At 36.9% G+C, this 19532-nt stretch overlaps 1 protein-coding gene across 1 annotated transcript in view; it reads left to right on the top strand.

The window, feature by feature from the left end:
• The window catches only part of ADGRG6 (adhesion G protein-coupled receptor G6), a 132750-nt gene that overhangs the window by 52181 nt on the left and 61037 nt on the right, over positions 1 to 19532 (top strand). The window contains 2 exon segments of the mRNA XM_006084498.3: positions 12521 to 12862; positions 15062 to 15685. Of these exon segments, the coding sequence (XP_006084560.1) occupies positions 12521 to 12862; positions 15062 to 15685 (966 nt within the window).

Raw genomic sequence — 19532 nt, 5'->3', positions numbered from 1 at the left:
CTTCCTTATCCTAAAAACTGAAAGGCAGCTGGTTATATTGGGGGGAGAAGAAAACCATTTTGATTTCCCTGAGTAGTGATTCAATTCAAATTATCTTAGCAAATAGCTTTCAAAGAACCCAAAAGCCTAAAGTTTCTCATCTTTTCTTAGTTGAGGTTTGATGCCAAAATATTATGTAGTCTTATTATAAACCCTTCCCTGGGAAAATGACATATGTGTGTCTAAAGCTCTGTATTCATATTGGATCCCAAATTGCCATTGTTTGAAAATTCTCTTTCAGTTTCCCTGTAAGATGGATCTCCTTATGTGATTTCAGTATGCCTATTCATTAGTGTTACTTTGATGAAGATTGGGGTGACTAAACTATGTGTTATGTAGCTTGTATTGGGCCAGAATAGATTGACACCTATTATTATTTCAAAATAACTTCTTAGGTAGTCCCTACAAAACTTCCCTACTTCATGTTCTCACAGGGATCATGAAAGGAATCTGTATGTTAAAATAACACTTCTCTTCCTCCCAGAGCATAGAAACTAGTTTATAGAAATTTCTAATGATCATCCAGCTCCCCAACAGTGAGGAAGCAGATGCAGGCAGCCTCCAGCGACAGTGAGGTTTGACCCAGCTCAGACCTCTGGGACACTGACAAACTTCTGTTCCCAGGTCTGCTCTTTCAGCAGGAAACAAGCTGCACGGTTTGTTCCGTAGACCACCCAGCCCACCTCCTTTCGGTGGCTTGGCCTTCTTGCCGGCTTGCCTGCAGGTGTGACCTTAGGCACCCACCTATAACAAGTCACTCTCCCATTTTGTGAACTTTAAAAATAGAACTGGCTGAAAGAAGACAGTAAGCCAGGCGATTTTTATACTATCCTGGAAACTTATAATTATAAAGTTTGGTGAACTTTGTGAACTTTTTAAAATGTGTTTTTGCTGCAGACTTGTGATTGATGTGGAGGATCCTGGGGCAGAGGTGAAGCAGGTTAAATGTGGAGATGCCGATTGAGCTGCCCGGATGTGCACAGCCTGCCAGCGGCTCTACGGGGTTAGCACCTACATCACCTCATTCCCCAACCCAGTGCAATTTGAAATTAGATAAACATTTTGGCCATGGTGTGCCAAGCCAGAATTCAGCCTCGCTTCTCAATAGGTGTGTTAACTTTATAGAAGCCAACTTTTTTTTTTTGTAAAGTAAGCTGGTAGGCATCAAGAACACTAAAGCAGCTCCATTAGGTGGAAAGGAGGTGATTTTTTTTTCCTGATGTAACCACACACTAAATCTTCACAATCTGTCACAGCTTGCTCTATAATTCTAAGCCAGCAGTATTCAAAATAGCACAATCAGGACTGTTAGCAAGATGTGGAAATTTTCTTGAGGAGTCGGAATATATCCCAGAAGCCAGGATGTTTGCTGACCATTAGCTCTAATTTCATTCAATCTGTATTGGCTGACTGGTGGCCCCAAAGTGGACAAATGAACACAAACAGGCTGAGGTTCATGACTACTCAGAAAGACTCTCTTGTCTCATGATCTTGCGAGCTATACATCGGCACACTCTTTTCCTTAGGGAAGCGACAGATATTTTTATGACTCTCCTGGAAGCTTCTTCCTAGAAAAGGGAACAATTAAAGCTCCTGTGTGTAAGGACCTGAGTCTATCACCTACACTAGGGTTTTAGAACCAAAACAGACTTTTCTTTCAGATGCGGAAACCAAGGCCTCAATGCCTTGGGACAAGCTCAGAGTCATATGATTGGTTGATGGAAGAGCCAAGACCGGAACCCACTGGGATCCACTTGTAATGCAGCCAGATAGTCACAAAAACACGGCTCTCCTAAGAAGAAGGCAATTGACTCTGCTCTCATCTGGTTCAAAGGAATTACTACATGCTACTCAGAATTACTGTTGTTATTTTTATTTCACTCCCTCTCTTCATATTGTGGACAATATATTTTATACGTTTACATGGCTTATATTCAAATTTTAAAGGAAATACCAGAAAGGCATACTTTTAGATTTGGAAAAAATCTTGAGAGGGTGTCTGGTTCAGCTTTATACGCACAGTGTCCTTGCCACAATGACTCTTTTTGCAATAATAACAAAAATATTCTTTACAAACTAGATTATGTGACTTAGATAGAAAGGCGTTAGTATAGAAGAAATCTTTTCAAATTTCAATTTTAGAGTTTGCTGAAAAAAACTTAAGACAATCTCTCTCGCTTTCATACAGTAATATCAGTAATATACCCGAGATCTATGTGCAAACATGTACATATTTTAACATTATATGATTTTAACATTATGTAAATATTTTGAAAAGTAAAGTAATTCTAGCAATGAATAAACTTAAGGCAACTGGACAACATATTTTAACAAGCTGTTTATATTATGGAAAGTTTTACTGAGAAAATATTTTTATTTTTTAAAAACTATATTATGGAAATTTTACATCAGTCCTTTCTTATTACTATGATGTTAACATAAAAAAAGCATTCCTTAAAGGGACAAAATTATGCCAGTTGCATCTATAATTTGCTGTACTCCAAACCTTGACTATTTAAACTGCTTCCATTTCTGTGTACAAACCTGAGTGGGTTTTTATTACCCTCAAATTAAAGGCTTATTTGGAAAATTTGAGCTAAGATGCACACTTATCCTGCTACTGCCATCTTCTTTCCAATATATTCTCCCAACCTATTGGGAGGGCAAGTTTTTAAAACCAAAACTTGTTCTAGCTATTAATTTCAGGTTCTTCACCTGTACCACATAACATGGAATAAATTGGAAGCAATAGCCTTGACTGACTTTTCAAATTTGTTTTACTCATACCTCCCCTCCTCACCCTCTGGTAACCATAGGTGAAGACAACTAAAAGAAAACTGAAAATGAATGGAAGTAGGGGCCCAGAAAATTGAATGAATAAATGAATGAATGAGTGAATGAACAAACTGAAATATGACTAACATGCTCTGCTATTAACTAAAAATCATAATCACAACACTAAAAACTAATATTTTTAAGTATATTTTTATTGTTGATAGTATTATAGATACCTCCGATTTTCCCCCTAAAAACTAGTATTTTTTAGCATTTTACCATAAGCCAAGTACAGCCTAGTACTTTATATGGATAGCTCCTGTGCTCAAAAAGTTAGTAATGCACTATTTAGTCAGTAATTACATCATTACCTTCATGGGTATTAGAACTATAATTAGCTTTTACTAGGCTAAGACAATCTTCTCTTATGTTGGTAATATTTAACAATATTTTCCTAGTTAATGCCAACAAAAACAAATTTTATTCTGCAATGTTGCCTAGATGATCCATATAGAAAGATTTTCTGTGAGATTCCCAAGTGGCATGAACACTAGGTGAGTGTTTTTTATAGTTTCCTCATTTTTTTAGGGTAATAAAACATGTAAGATCAAAGTAAGATAGATCTTCGATCAACTCTAGGTTGGCCACTTTGCTGCTTTTATGTTTTACCATCAACAGTTAGGCTTTGCTTCAGCGAGTGCTTGTAGATTAATCTTCCCACCCCAGACAGCTATTTGCTTTCCACAAACAAGCTATCATGGTGGCTTGCTGTCTTTTGTCTTTCTTCTTGTCATCTTTGAAGTCCTTTGAGTTAGGCTGCAAGGGCCTTTGTTCACTGGTAGTTTTGTGTTATTTATGTGTAAAAGGGTGAGAGTTATAAAAATATCTGTGCTAAACACAAATTTGATTATTTTGCTTTCCCATAATTAAAACCTTTTTACTTTCACTATTGCTCTTAATATGTTTTTGTTTTCTTTAGCATGGTTTGCAAAATCCTGCAAGGACCTAATTTTTATCTCTTATTTTTCCCCACTTTGCACACTATGCTTCAACTAAATTGAACTCTTAAGTTGTTTAAACAATCTGTGATCTCTCTCACCTGCATCTGCTGACGCTACTGCCCAAAACACTCTTATATTTTTCTCCTCTGCCTTCCCTTTTTATTGGCCCACTTTTATGCTGCATTTTTAGGTTCCAGTTTTTTTCTCTTCTGTTAGAAATGGTACCATTTCTATGGAATCTAAACCTATATTATCACACTCATCTATCTGTTCTATCTAGCAATTTTCACATTATATTATCACTACTTTTGTATCTGTATTTCCACTAACCTATACATTCCTTAAAGTCAGAGATTATATCTTGTCCATTACAGTGTCAGGCACATAGATGCTTAATAAGTATTTATTGAGTGAATGGATGTGGGGATGGTAAGAGATGAGTTAGAAAGTATGAAGAGGCAGATATGGAGTACTGTATGTGTTATTCAAAGGAGCTTGTCTTTTTGGATCCCAGAGCAGATTTTGAGTTACAGAAAACATACCTGTAGATTTTCATTTTCATTTTCATAGATGTTTCTTGTAGTGATGTGGTGGTTGGGTTGGAGGTAACAAGACTACTGACAGGGAGACTAGTTACTGAGCTTTTTGTCCAAGAGAGAAAAGATGAGAACCTTAAACTAAGTGGCCATGGGAATGAGATGAGGAAATAAATTACATAACCATGAATAAAATAAGTATCATAACCCTTGAGAAACTATTTGAAATGTTGTTGGAGAAGGAAGAGAGAAAGGCTATTCAGAGTTCTAGCTTGGATGATTCTCATACTACTAACAACTGTGAAGTGTATAAAAACAAATTACTTGAGGACTGATATTTGAATTGCGGGATCTATGGGATATCCAAGTGGAGATGTCGAGTTGACATTCACAAGTGTGGGTGTGGTGCTCAGTAGAACATGTATGTCATCAGTATTTGGACATAATGAAGGCCTGGGTTTGTATGAAATCACCCAGAGAGAATGAGTGTAGAGAGAGCACTAAAGAGTGAGTAGAGCCCCAAAAATTATGAGCTTGAAGCATACCTGATTGTAAGGAACAGAAACTCACTAAAGCTGAATCAAGTCAAGAAGTGGCATGGCAGGTATAGTAAGAGTTCTTGTCATAGATTCCCAAGACAAGCTACAAAGAACAGCTCCTCCTGTTGATTACTGGTCGTGAAATGACTAGAATTGAAGTCTGTGTTTCCCAAAGGTCTGTTTCTTCTCACCTCTCTGTCCTGTACATTTTTCTCTTGCTCTTTCCTCTTTTGTTGTCTGCCCATCCATGCCCTTTGCAAGTAGCCAAGGCATCTGTCACCTCTGAATTTATGTAATCTCACCATCCCATTGTTCACCATTCTCTGAGTAAATTATCTGTGTTTCTGACTTCAAATTCTCAAAGAGAGCCCTAGCCAGTTTTGCTCAGTGGATAGAGTGTCAGCCTGCAGACCTAAGGGTCTCGGGTTCGATTTTGGTCAAGGGCATGTACCTCTGTTGCAGGCTCCTCCCCGGCCCAGGCCCTGGTCGGGGTGCGTGCAGGAGGCAACCAATCGATGTGTTTCTCTCACATCAATATTTCTCTCTGTCTTTCCCTCTCTCTTCCACTCTCTCTAAAAATCAATGGAAAAATATCCTCGGGTGAAGGATAAACACACCACAAAAGCAACAAATTCTCAAAGAGAGAATCTGACTGGGTAGCCAGAGGTCATGATATAAATATGACTGCAGGAGATGTGGGAAGAGCACATCTGCTTGGGAAAAGGTGTATGCATGGAGACTGTGAATAGCTTCTGTTGTATGTTGTTATTTAAAGGAGCATTTCTCAGATTTTAATGTGCTTATGAATCACCAGAGAATCTAATCACCAGAGAATCTTGTTAAAATACGGATTTTGAATAGTAGGTCTGGGTGATTTTTGCATGCTGACCACGCTCCCAACAGGTGATGCTGCTGCTGATGCTGTTGATCTAAGGGCCAGACTTGGAATAGCAAGGATTTAAGGACAAGTGGAGTAGTGGGGATTCTCAAAGAGGGCAGAGTGAGGGCAGGAGGAGAAAAAGGAGGAGGTAGGAACTATGGGTAGAGAGTAAAGAATCACAGAAAGTTCAGAAGCATTGAATGTTGCCGAGGGTGAGTGAGATAAAATTGGAAGCCTTTTAAGTATAATAATAACCAATACTTTGTGAATTCTTTAGTATAAATAATGTCCAATATTTTGTTAATTCTTTTCAGTAGTGCTCAAAAGCCTATGCATGAGACAGCAAGAAGATCCGTGGCTGGGTTAACAAGGAGTGTGTTTTTTGGAGGGGGTGGGGTTAGTTACGGTATAGTAATATGGAAGGGGATAAGAGACTTGAATATGTTAACCAGAAGGTAGAGTAAGTGATAGACCAGGCAGATTAGGTTGTTTTAAATTATGCATTGCCTTAGATTTTCTCTTCTATAAATACTGGAGAAAGACTCAACTACTTACTGCTTAAGAAGGAAGTTTCCCATGAAAATGTGTGTGGGTGTGGGTGCATATGCCCGCACATGTGCTTGTGTTTTTAATCCCCTTGCAATGGATATATATCAATGTAATAAGCTGACTCTAGATGGATTTACAACAGTTCACTTGTTTGGATCTTCCAAAAGTATTACCTTTGCCCTTACGTATGGAATGTTCTCATGCTAAGCTGATTATGGAAAGACAGGACTCAAAGTTTAAACATTAACAATCTTATGAAGATAGAAATGTGTTTGAGGGTGTGGTGCATGTGAATTTCTTTGGAGATTCAAAAAAGTGTCAAGCTTAAAGGTGCCTCATCAAGGAAACTTTAATTCAGCTTCTTGTTAATTTTCTAGCTATATCAAGCTTTATTGAAGTGATTGAAGTAAGTGGTAGCCTTATATTCATGGTGCTTCCAAAGAATATTTTGAGCTGGAAACATTACAGAGGGAAATCAAACAATTTTCTGGTTAACTCTGAGGAAACCTGTTTTGGGAATAAACTGATATCTGTGCTTGGCTGCTGAAAGTCATAGCCGGAGATTGGAATGACCTATGTAGCCCTGGTCTAGGAGCGACCCTCCCAACATGGAGATGCTACTTTTGAGTGCAAAGCTTGAGGAAGAGAGGTAAGGGAGGGTGGGATACTTGCCAAGTCTATCACATTAGCAGAATCACAGATTTGTTGTGAATTGCAAATTCACAGCCAGATTGCCTCCAGATTCCTTGCCATCTTGAAATAATCTGCATGTAGGCCAGAAATCACTTAAGTTTAAATTTACTTTGATGAAGTTGTTCAGTACTGTATATTATCAGTCATTTAATACATTCCAGTATCTAAAGTTTTATTTTTATTTTACATTTTAACGAAGTTATATCTGGCAGCATTTTACTTGATCTGGAGAGTTGGTGTGTGGCTGTCCTGATTTTGTAATGATTTAGGCATTAGAATTGGCCCTAGAATTATCAACTGCTGGCCATTAGGTTTAATCTTCAGAAACCATCAAAGCTGCTAAATATTTTAAACTGTTTTAAGCAACTAACAGACTTTTCATTCATTGGAATTAAATATAGTCACATTGATCATTCAAAAAAGGACTTTAAATAGATGCAAGCTGAGCCTGCAACTTAAGCTAAATTTTCTGAAAATGATTTTCACTGGCTAGTTTGTCCAACAAATTCATTAGTGAAAATTTCACAGAAATTCAACCAAAGAACAAAATTTAATTTGAATGCATTCATCTTGTTCAGCATTTAACACAGTATAGGAAAAACAATTATTCCATCTACAGATCTGTGTTGAAAGTAGCTAAAATTGATCTCTAGATTTAGCTCCTGGGTTCTGAAACTCCTGTTTTTGTAAAATTTTAAAGTACTTCATATTTTATTTACAGAGAAGTACTTGGATCAAGAGTGGAGTAGAAATTCAAATCTCTGAGATTAAAAAAAAACCCCATAAGATAATGGTTATTGAATCTATATTTAAATGTTTATAAATTAAGATAGGCTTTGGCATGACCGGGAGATTTTCCATTTTAGGTTTGAGTTCCTTTGAAAAATAAAATTTTGTAAAAGTATGTATGAGTAGATTATTGTCAAACATCCACAAGCATAGGCAAGCACTGAAGGTGAAATTTGTTTTGTTTAAATTACCTGAAAACTTTGCTTTTATAAATTATAAATATGTTACTATACAGTGGGGCCTTGACTTACGAGTGTTCCGACTAACGAGTTTTTTGAGATACCAGCTTTCTCTGGGCAGATTTTTTGCATTGAGTTGACAGAGTAATTTGAGTTAACGAGTTCCTTAACGAGCTCGGTCTCGGAACGAATTAAACTCGTAAGTCAAGGCCCCACTGTATCTGTTTTTTAGAACATCTGGAACCAGATGTTTTGATTTGGGTAGCTCTTTAAAAATATTTTTTATTGATTTTTAAACAGAGAAGAAGGGTGGGGGGGGGGGGGGAGAGAACAGTGAAACATCAATTGGTTGCCTCCTGCACACCCCTCACCGGGGATTGAGCCTACAATTCAGTCATGTGCCCTGACCTGGAATTGAACCTGCAACCTTTTGGTGCACAGGACAACCCCAACCAACTGAGCCAAATAAAGCAGGACTTGAGTTGGGTAGTTTTTAGAAAATATATTAACTCTGGTCACCCACAGCTTCATTCAGTGGGTACTTCAGTAGCCATCTTTTAGGAGATGTAGTAGCCCTGCCTTTAAGAGAGAACAAATTAATTTCTTAATTAGCTCATAGTATAGGAATCAATTAGTAGTGACATTTGATTTCTCCAAATGGGAAAATCCTAAGCACTATGTTTTAGATTGTCTAACATTCTTTACTAAAAAATATTTCACAATTAGCCTCTTAAAACATATTAATTTGGGTGTGATTGTACTATGTTTACGAAATTGCCCATTGAAAAATATTGTCTCTTAAAAGGGTACTTGGGCTTACCCCTTTACCCCTTTACTATGTCTTTTGTGTTTTTTTAAAGTGGCACCTTTTATTCCCTCCTAGAAAGACGATAGACTTAGTTTCAGAAGAGCTGGTTTGACTCTTGGTCCTGCTATGAATTTGATATGTAATTTGGGCAAATTATGTAATCTATATTAGCTTTATTTGTTTCATTTGAAGATGGAGGTGGAACTATTTCTCAGGGTTATTATGATATCAAATGAGGTAATATATGTGAGAGCCCCTTAATGTGAATTGATCTGTAAAGATAATGAACATGACAATACTGTGTTTACTTTAATTGACATTTAACCCAATTAAGATAATCACTATTTAGTAGCACTATCTCTAAACTCTGTCTAGCTATTGGAGATGAGAATCACGGAAACGAATGCTTTAACTGTTGTTTTTTAAATGGACATTATGGGTGTTTCTTCTTTCTCTTTTTTATCCCACTGAGTGCCTCAGAGAAAAAGAGATGCTAGCAAGGTGGGGTGCTATTTCCTCTCTTAAGTTATTGATGCACATATTGTGTGTTATAGTTATGATGAATAATAGCCAACACTGATGTAGTGCTCACTATTCCTGTACAGCTCCCAGAACTTCACAATATTCACAATATTCTAGTTCTCCCAATAACCCTAGGAGACAGGTGCTGTTACTATCTCCTGTATAAAGTTGGTGAAACTGAGGCACAGAAAGGTGAACTTGTTCAAAATTACATAGTCAGTGTTTTTAGTCAAATTGAATTTTCTTGTATCTTTCATTCAATTCTGAGGGAAGAATTTGGCAAGAATCATATATCATGATAAAGGATATCATGAATATTACTTGGGTCTTGGATACATGGAATGGCATCTCTTTTTGGATAAATGATACTGCCTGCATACATGCTGGGATGACACAAAGACAATAATTTATTTTCCTTTCTGTTTTTTTAAAAATACACTTTTATTGATTCCAGAAAGGAAGGGAGAGGGAGAGAGAGATAGAAACATCAATGATGAGAGAGAACCATTGATCTTCTGCCTCCTGAATGCTCCCCACTGGGCAGCCTGCAACCTACGCCTGTGCCCTGACTGGGAATCGAACTGCGATCTCCTGGGTCATAGGTTGACACTCAACCACTGAGCCATGCTGGCTGGGCTGCTTTTCTTTTTAATCTTCAGTGCATATTACTGGAAATATTAGTGTTAAATTATTTCTTTTCCTGAGCCTAAGGTACAGTAACAGGAAGCTAGCCTTATCAGAAAAGTCCAGTCATCTGGGTCCCGTGCTGGAGGTGAAATAATTGAACCCCAAGCCCCATCTAAAGAGATACTCCAGAGCTCACACACCCTTTATCTTTTTTTTAGACTTAGACGTTGTTTGAGTTAGGTTCATATATTAAGTCATTTTTAATTTAGGCATTTTCTCATTCATTTAAACTATTTTTTCATAAGTTTTATCAGTTTCGTCAAAGGTCTTCCATGTGTCAGGGATGCTATAAGGAGTAAGATGGTGAATATGGCAGTACATACTTTCTGCTTGTTGAATTTAGAGACAGCAGGAGAAGACAGACAGTAGGCAAATAATCTCACACTGCTCTGAATAGTGCTACAAGGGAGAGGAGCTCTGTGGTCCAGGGATGGATGAGAGAAGGCATTTGGAGATCACTTGATGATCATAAATTGCTTTCTCCTGGCTGTCTTTGGGCCTGTACAAGATGTTGGAAATTTAGGGAGGCAGAGCTAAGAGGGGGCAAGTTAGCAAGAATAGATGGGGAGCAGAGTTGGCAAGGCAGTGCATGAAACAAAAACAGTGCATGACACAAGGTGGCTACAGGGAAAAGACAAAAGCAAAAGGTAATTTGAGCAGCATAACATATACATCCTTGAATATATCACTATATAGGGAATAATATTTGTTATGACTATCATTTTCAAGAAAAGCTATTGCATCTTCATTCTGCTCAATTCTGTGAAAAAGGGAGGGACGTCATTTAGAGTGATTTCCATTATCATAGTGGAAAGTACTTTATTGTTTGAAAATTTCTGTGTCAGTTTTATGGCAATTACTTTATACAGAATGTTGGATAAATGGAATTATGGCCTACATTTATGCCAATATTTAAAATTAGTATGAATATTAATTGCAAAGGCATTGGGATAACGGTAGACCTTGGTTTCTGGTTCTACCTGGAAGCCAGAGCTTGGATAAATCATAATTGAGAAATAATTGATTGCTTTACATTTACCTCTTACTACCATGTGTCATTATAGTATTTGCCTTTGGATCCAAAACGGATATGATATGTAATAATCCTTCAGAGACTTCCTCTTTCCTGTTCATTGGTATATACTATTTACAATAGTGCCTGGTATATAACAGGCACTCAATAAATATTTACTGAATGTATGCATAAATAAGATAATCACACAAGTATATCATTACAAACTGTGGTAAATGAAACTATTTTTAAAACTATAAATATTTCACACAAGTGATGCTATTTATTTGAATTCTAGAAAAAATACAGTCTGCCAGAAGATAACCTGTTTATTTTTTGTATTGGATGTTTTCTCTCTCTTTTTTCTTTTTTTTCAATTACAGTTGACATTCAGTATTATATTAGTTTTAGGTGTACAGCATAGTGGGTAGACCTACAATATAGGAAGTGATACCCCCAGTAATTCTAGTGCTCACCTTTTACCATCCGGGACCCTTCAGTCCGCAGGCCGACGCTCTATCCACTGAGCCAAACCGGTTTCGGCCGATTTGTACTTCTTAATCCCTTCACCTTTTACACTGAGCCCTATATCCCCTCCCATCTGGCAACCCTCAGTTTATTCTCTGTATCAGTGAGTCTGCTTCTGTATTGTTTATTTTTCTCTTTAGACTCCACATATAAGTGAAATCATGTGGTATTTATATTTCTCTGTCTAACTTATTTCACTTAGCATAATACCCTCTAAGTCCATTCATGTTGTTGAAAATGAAAAGATTATGTTCTTTCTTATAGCTGAGTAATATTCCACTGCATGTGTGCACTGCATTTTCTTTATGCAACCGTCTATTGATGGGAACCAGAGTGCCCTACCTGCCTTTTGGTTGAAATGCAAATTGGTACAGCCACTATGGGAAATAGTATGGAGGTTCCTCAAAAAATTAAAAATAGAACTACCTTATGACCCAGCAATTCCATCTCTGGTTGCTTTCTTTTTAAACATTTACTTCCTGTTTCTCTTCCTTTATATCCATGGTTTATAATATTGAGTTCTACCTTTCTGGTTCTGTAACCCCTTCGAACCCAGTTCAATTACTATCTAGAATAGAGATTCTTACCTACGCTCAGTGAAGCTTTGTGAAGTCTGTTGTTGCCTCCTGAGGCCTCATGCAATCCTAAAAATGTAGGCCAAAGGTGCATTTTACTAGAAACATTTCCCATACCTTTCATCAGATTCTCAGAGTACATGCCCCCCCCCCACCCCACACACACATACCAGTTTAAGAATAATTGCTCTAGAATATGTATTTTTCTTTTCACTTTTTGATGTTTATTGGTTTATTTTTGTTGCTTCTTTTCCCCTGAGATGGTTTTGTTTCCCTTTTAATATTCATGATTATGTTTTGGTATTTTAAAATGTTTACTGTTTGTCCCCAGCATGTGGTATTCTTGGATTATTGTACGGCCTCTGATCCTAGCCCTTCTCTCTTGTCTCTTTTTTGTCTGGCCAACAGTGTGGGGATGTGCCAACTGCAGGCTTGTGCTATCCAACCCTTCCGGGACCTTTACTTCTCCATGCTACCCTAACGACTACCCTAACGCCCAGTATTGCATGTGGACCCTCCGAGCCCCCGCTGGCTATATCATTCAGATAACGTTTAATGACTTCGACATTGAAGAAGCGCCCAATTGCATTTATGACTCATTATCCCTTGATAATGGAGAGAGCCAGAAGAAATTTTGTGGAGCAACTGCCAAAGGCCTATCATTCAACTCAAGTGCAAATGAGATGCTTGTGTCCTTTTCAAGTGACTTTAGCATCCAGAAGAAAGGTTTCAATGCCAGCTACATCAGAGGTATGTAAACCAAAGACAGTGCCAACCTTCTGCTTTCATTTAACATGTTCTACAATAAACACAGAACCAGAAGCCAGACTTATGCTCTTTTATGTGAATGTGAATGATTAGGATTAGAATATAAGGGCAGGAAGTTGTTAATATTCTCTGAGTATTCTCACTAGCAATAGATAGCTAGCATATCCAAAAAGATCTGCTTGTAGTAGAGCTGAATTCCTTCATATTGTTTACATGCAGAACATATAAAGGCTGCTTGGAAGACAGTAGATTTTCCACAGCTAATAATTAAAATCTGTAATTTTAACATCTCTCTACTGAATGCTTAAAACATTCCTATTTATAAATCATTTTCTTTTAGGCTTTTAAGATGTTGCCTTTTAAGGAACTATGCTAGGGGATAAATATAAAAATTAGCATAGAATTTAAAATTTTTAAAAGAGCTATTTATTACTTACTGCTAATAAACAACATAAACTGAGGAAAGCCTCTTGAAAAATGGCAGTTGAAGGAAAGAAAATACATTTTTATCAAATACATTTCCCAGATCTGGCATGTCTTAACATTTAAATAATTCTGTTCTTTCTAAAACCCATCGTTGCTTAAGAAGAATGCAAGCTTCAAAACTGTGAGATGTAGTTATACTATTTTTTATCTTGAGCTTCTTAAGTAGATATCATGTATCAAGGAAAGAAACAAAAAAGAAAGGCACTACAATGAAAATAAGTCATCATTATAAATTGTGTTTTTGGTGGCAAGGTTATTTGCTGTTTGTAATTGATAGATATGTGGTTAATTGAAACACATGCTTTAATTCTTCAAATAATGTTTTTAAAATGATAAAATATTATAGGAAATTTGAAAATAGAAAGGATCAAATTACAAATACCTATTGATATACCCCCCTCAGCCATAACCACTAATAAAATATTGATGGACATGCTTGCTCCTTGCTCCATATTTTAACAACATATGTAGAATACTGGGTTCATATTGCATAAGATCCCATTGGGTAAATAGACCTGTGAACTGTTTTATATTTAAAAAGTAGACTAAAATCTACAATTCTATTAAATTCCATCATGGATTTTTAATTAAAATATTTATATAAAATGATGTTTCTTACCATCAACCTATTCTTGGTGTATATTAAAGTATATTCAAAGTATTGTTCATTTGAAACCAGTATTAAGCAGTATTTTTGAAGAGAGCTGCTTCCCTCTCAAATCAGTTGATGATGTTTCACAGTGTCTATTATATTAGCATCGGGCTAAAATACATTGTATTATTTCTTCATTTCACATATGTCACAGGAAGACGAGGCTAATTTATGTTATTTTGAATTTATTATGCATATCATAAAAGTAATCTACATTAGTAATCAGTACTAGCTATAGATTGATATGGCACAGGCATTGCCCTAGTGCTTTGCAGGCATTAACTTAATTAATTCCTATTGACCACCTGTGTAATAGGCGCCATGGTCCTTCATTTTGCAGATAAAAAGACAAGGGTAGAACAATGTGAATAACTTGTCCAAGGGCACAGTGGAAGGGCTGGGATAGGGACCTCCATCGTCTGCCCTTTGAACCACTGCCCCTTACTATTCCTCACAAACCAGCTCAAATGTAAAGGAAATAGTGCTTCAAATTACAGTTTTGTTTGTTGTGTTACTAGACTCCCTCTCCTCAATGGCAGTGTCTTTTCCTTCATTCCTGAAATCCCCTTGTGATGGGGGACATGAGTAGGATATGGGGTGTCTGAAGAGGAGAAAGGCAATTGTTAATGAAAAATAGAACTATTAGTTATTATATTTAGAAATTATTTGAAAACTAACATTTTTTTAAAAGTCTTACATATGAATAGAGCTTTCTTGAAACCAGTAGTTTTTTAATTATTTTTTTTTCTTTCAGTTCAGGGATGAAGAAATATACTTGTTATTAACTTGGCTGGTTGTACCTCAAAGATTTAAGTGTGATATCCAACTATGATTAGAGTTTAAATGGGTGGGATTTTTTATTGCTATTACTAATATTGGTATAAGGTAATGGGTTGGTGATAGAGGGTAGATGAACAGCAAAAGAGGAGAGCCATAGGGAAAAAAGTCAATTAATGGTGTGGTTGGGTGTATCAGGCATTTTATCTCTCATTAGTCCGTATCTGAAGTTAACATCTTTTATCTGTTATTGTGTTTTGTCCTAGTCGCTGTGTCCTTAAGGAATCAAAAGGTCATCTTACCCCAGACACTAGATGTGTACCAGGTGTCTGTTGCAAAAACTGTCTCTATTCCGGAGCTCAGCGCTTTCACACTCTGTTTTGAAGCAGCCAGAATTGGCAAGGAAGACAGTGAATGGATGGCTTTCTCCTACTCAAATGCATCCTTCACACAATTACTCAGTTTTGGAAAGGACAAGAGTGGCTACTTTCTAGCTATAGCTGGTTCAAAATGTTTACTAAACAGCGTGTTACCTGTGAAGGGTAAAGAAGACGTTTTCACAGAAAGCTTTGAGCAGTTCTGCTTTGATTGGAATAATTCTTTTGGTTATATTGGTGTAACTTTCAAAAGATGGCACAAAATAATTCTATGCAATGCTAGCATTAATAAAGTTATTTCTGGGAATGGGAAATTGTTGTTGGGCTCCAATCAAAATGGAATTGCCTCTCTAAAAGCGGACATTTATAACTTTCGACTTTGGAATTTTTCCATGAATTCCAAAATCCTCTTCAACCTCAGCTGTAATGTGAAAGGGAATGTGGTCGACTGGCAAAACGACTTTTGGAATATCCCAACCCTAGCTCTGAAAGCTGAAAGCAACCTAAGCTGTGGTAAGTCTGTGGCCTATTAACTCTTTTTCTAAAGCATTGCTCTATGAATATGTTTGTCAACAAAAAATTGCATATACATATATGTATATAAAATTATGTATGTACACATTATGCATATATTTATGTGGAATAAGTACATGTATATATATATATATATTTGCATATATATAATTAGCATTAATTAGCTCTTTTAATTTTTAAAATGTTATCTGCTCAGTTATTCATTGTAAACGTTTTATTATAAGCCATATTTTTTCAATCAAAGCCTTTGATTATACCATTTTTAAGTTTTCTTTATGTCATAAAATATTACACAGTTTATCACTAACAAACAATAGTTATAATTATCATGTATCAAATAGAAATATTAACGCCAGACCTGAAAAAAAAGAAACTAGTAAGTTATTGTTTTTAATTACATAGATGATACAGCAAAATGCTGATTTTTATTATGTTATTTAAATAAACCACCACCACCTAAAAGCATGATATTTACTCAGTCAGTATTAAACATCACAACTGTCCATTTAAGGAAAATCTTTGATAATCAGAAATTATCATTGTTTTATTTGAACTTTTATTCTATTTATTTGAAAATGAGCTTTGTCATTTGTTTCAAATACTCTCCTCTTTGATTGCTTTTTGAGAGACTTTAAATGTGATAATATTAGATGTAGCTAAATGCAAAATGCTTAGAGAAAATAATTCTGTGTAGCATAATTATATTAAAACTAGAAGCCCGCTGCACGAAAATTCATGCACTCGGGTGGGTCCCTCAGCCCGGCCTGCAGCCTCTCACAGTCCAGGAGCCCTCAGGGGATGTCTGACTGACAGCTTAGGCCCGCTCTGTGGAGAGTGGGCCTAAGCTGCAGTCTGGCCTCCCTCAGTGGGAGGCGACCAGCGTGCCAATCAGGGGACATCACAGTGAGCGGCCGGCCCTGCCCCCATCGTCCCACCCGTGGCAATGGGGTGGGCTGATCAGAGGCTGGCGGCGGCTGGCAAGCAGCTGACCCCATCCCCCGACCCCCTGATTGCTCCTCTGCTGCTGCTGGTCACCACTTAGCCCTGCCTGCTGGCACGAGCCTTGGCTGGCCTGGCGCCGCCCCCCACCGACTGGTCGTACTGCCATTCAGTTGATTTGCATATTATGCTTTTATTATATAGGATAGACTTCTATCAAATATTCTCTAGGGTACCTAAGTTAATTTTGGGAGTCCTTATTTTACTACAGGACTAATAAAATACAAAATGTGAAAGTTACATTATCATATTGAATGTTATATGACTAAAGCTAAGGTATTAATAAATATAATTTGTAGTTGCAGAAATAATTCTCATTAAAGGAGAGAAGTGGCCTAATATTAAAAAGTAATTTGTATGTGACCTTGGAAGGGATTCTTTCAGAAATTTGTTACCAATATTTTTAAGAAAGTAGGCCCCATTGTGAAGACCTGAGGCCACCTCCCCAGTTTCCCTGACCTGTGTTTGCCCTGCTGGCCTGGGGAACTCCTGTCACCTACCCATCTTTGTGGGTAACCCACCTCTCCGTGTGGTCATGGTGCTGCTGCAGATGTTGGGAGGCTATTAAGTGATGTCATTTGCCAGTTATTTCCTTGTGGGTTGTTGGAAAGAGGGTAAACCACGACCCTGTTCCAGAAGGAGACTGTGGGACTTTGTAAGAGCTAAAGGTGTTCCCAGCTGCTCTCGGTCTGATTAGCAGCAGAGCACCTTCAGGGATCCCCAAGAAGTCTTCTACTCAGTGAGGAAATCGAGAAGGTCCAGCGTGTGTGTTTGGTGTGGGATGGTGGACAGGAGGGGAGGGCAGTGGGACTCTTCCTGCATCCTTAGTAGAAGGGCCTGTTTTCACCATGTCCTGGGTCATTACTAAAAGTCATAATGAAGACCATTTAGCATTTGTCTTTTTGTGGGGCAGAATTTGAGGACTTCGGCAACCAAAACAAAACAAAAAAAAAAGAAAAAGAAAAGAATTAGCTAGGTATATTAGTAATTGCTAACACTTAATTTATACTTAATTGAATACATATATTATTTTCTAGGTACTGTTTTAAGCACTTTACTAGTACACATATTAACTCATTTTCTACAACATACATCTCATGATGTGGGTTTTATTATTAACCTCATTTTGCAGAAGAGAAATCTGAGACCCAAAGAGGTTAAGGAATTTAACCAATGTCACTTCAATAATGTGGCCAATTCAGGAACTGGTTTTAGAGCAATGCATTCTTAACCAGATAAATAAGACTGTCCTTCAGGATAAGCAGGACTAGAAAACGGGACGTAGTGCTAGAGCAGGTGAGCTAATCCTCACCCAGGTGAAAACTAGAAGATCCAGGAGCTGTCTCTTCTGGCCAGAGTGCCTTCTGCGGGAAAATGCTAGCTTTCCAGGATGTTAACATGTCTTTGTGTTTTTTTAAAATTAATAAGGTTTCTTTTCTGCAATGCTTCTTGAGTACCTTAATATAATAAAATGTGAGGGATCTAGTGTACAAGAATTCCTAAATTTCTCTGAGAAATTCTGTAGACCAGGGATTGACAAAGTAGGAGGGCCTATGGCAGGTCATCTATTTTCTTCAAGTTTTATTGAAACACAGCCATGCCCATGAGTTGTTTCGTTTTGTTGTTTTGTTTTTAACAGCATATTTAAAACTCCTTTCCCAAGTCTTAAGACTACAAGAATACATCAGGTTCATGCTCAGGTATCACAGTCATCTATAAATTTTCAAAATGATTTCATTCAAAGGAGTGACACTAGTTTACCTACTCAGTGATGTGAGTTACTTTAATTTTATAGTGGTCTTCTTGACATTCCAAGATGACACTAAACACCCACATTTCATAGATTCAGATATCTTGGACTGAGTTTCAGGAACCATAACAGGGAGAGGGAGTTTCCTGCCGTTTAATCATCAGCTTTGGGAGTTGAAGAACCAAGTCACTTATTAACCGACAGGAAATACCTGTAACACAGATTATATCGAAGTTTATTAGTTCAGCAAAACTTCAAGAATTGGAAAAAAGTATGCTCTATTAATATTTTAACCTTTCCTTTCCCCCAGAATGTAGTGGCTTGCTGTTTATGGTACTAATAATTTCCCCAAATTAATGATCAGTACAGTAACCAATGGGAAAGTAGAATTTCATGCCTAACATTCCATTGGCCTGACGATGTCTGTTAAATGTGAACTTTTATTTCAGAATCAACTTGTGATGGACAATGAACAGATTTTTTTCTAAAGGTGCATTGCTAAGTAAAGTTTTCATATGAAAATAAGATAGTAGAATTATCTACATTTAAATATCCTGTCATTTTTTTCAAATATGAAATATTCTAGCCTTAATAAAATAAAAGTGTTTCAACAGTTTCAGAATTGGACTTTTTTTGTTTGTTTTCCTAAACTATTCTAAGCATAGTTGGGAAATATACCTTAATTAAGAAATTTTCATCAGAGTTTCTTAAAAGCATGGCTAATCTTGTCAGTCTTTTTCAGAAAGAAATGCTTTATTTAGCAGCACTTCTTGTTATTTTATAGCATCATTCTTTTTCTTAGAACAATTTTCATTAAACATATTCAGTTTTATGACCTCCATAGATAGACAGTTTTCTTGGCTGGCTCTTTAATTATAGGTGCAAGTATTTGCCTGTGTTATGATTCAAGTTTAGATACTGGCTAGTGTCCACCACTTTTCACAAAGAACAGACAGTGTCTTCTCTTCCAGTTTTATTTATTTAAACGCTGACTGCTCTCTCCTCGGGTGTCATACAGTAACGACTCAATGAATAGCCTAAGTTCAAACAAATTACATTTATTTAACTAGCATTAAC

Source organism: Myotis lucifugus, unplaced genomic scaffold, assembly GCF_000147115.1.
Source record: "Myotis lucifugus unplaced genomic scaffold, Myoluc2.0 scaffold_11, whole genome shotgun sequence".
Taxonomy (NCBI): domain Eukaryota; kingdom Metazoa; phylum Chordata; class Mammalia; order Chiroptera; family Vespertilionidae; genus Myotis; species Myotis lucifugus.
Note: the sequence above shows the minus strand (reverse complement) of the source record. Positions and strands in the feature narration are given on the sequence as shown.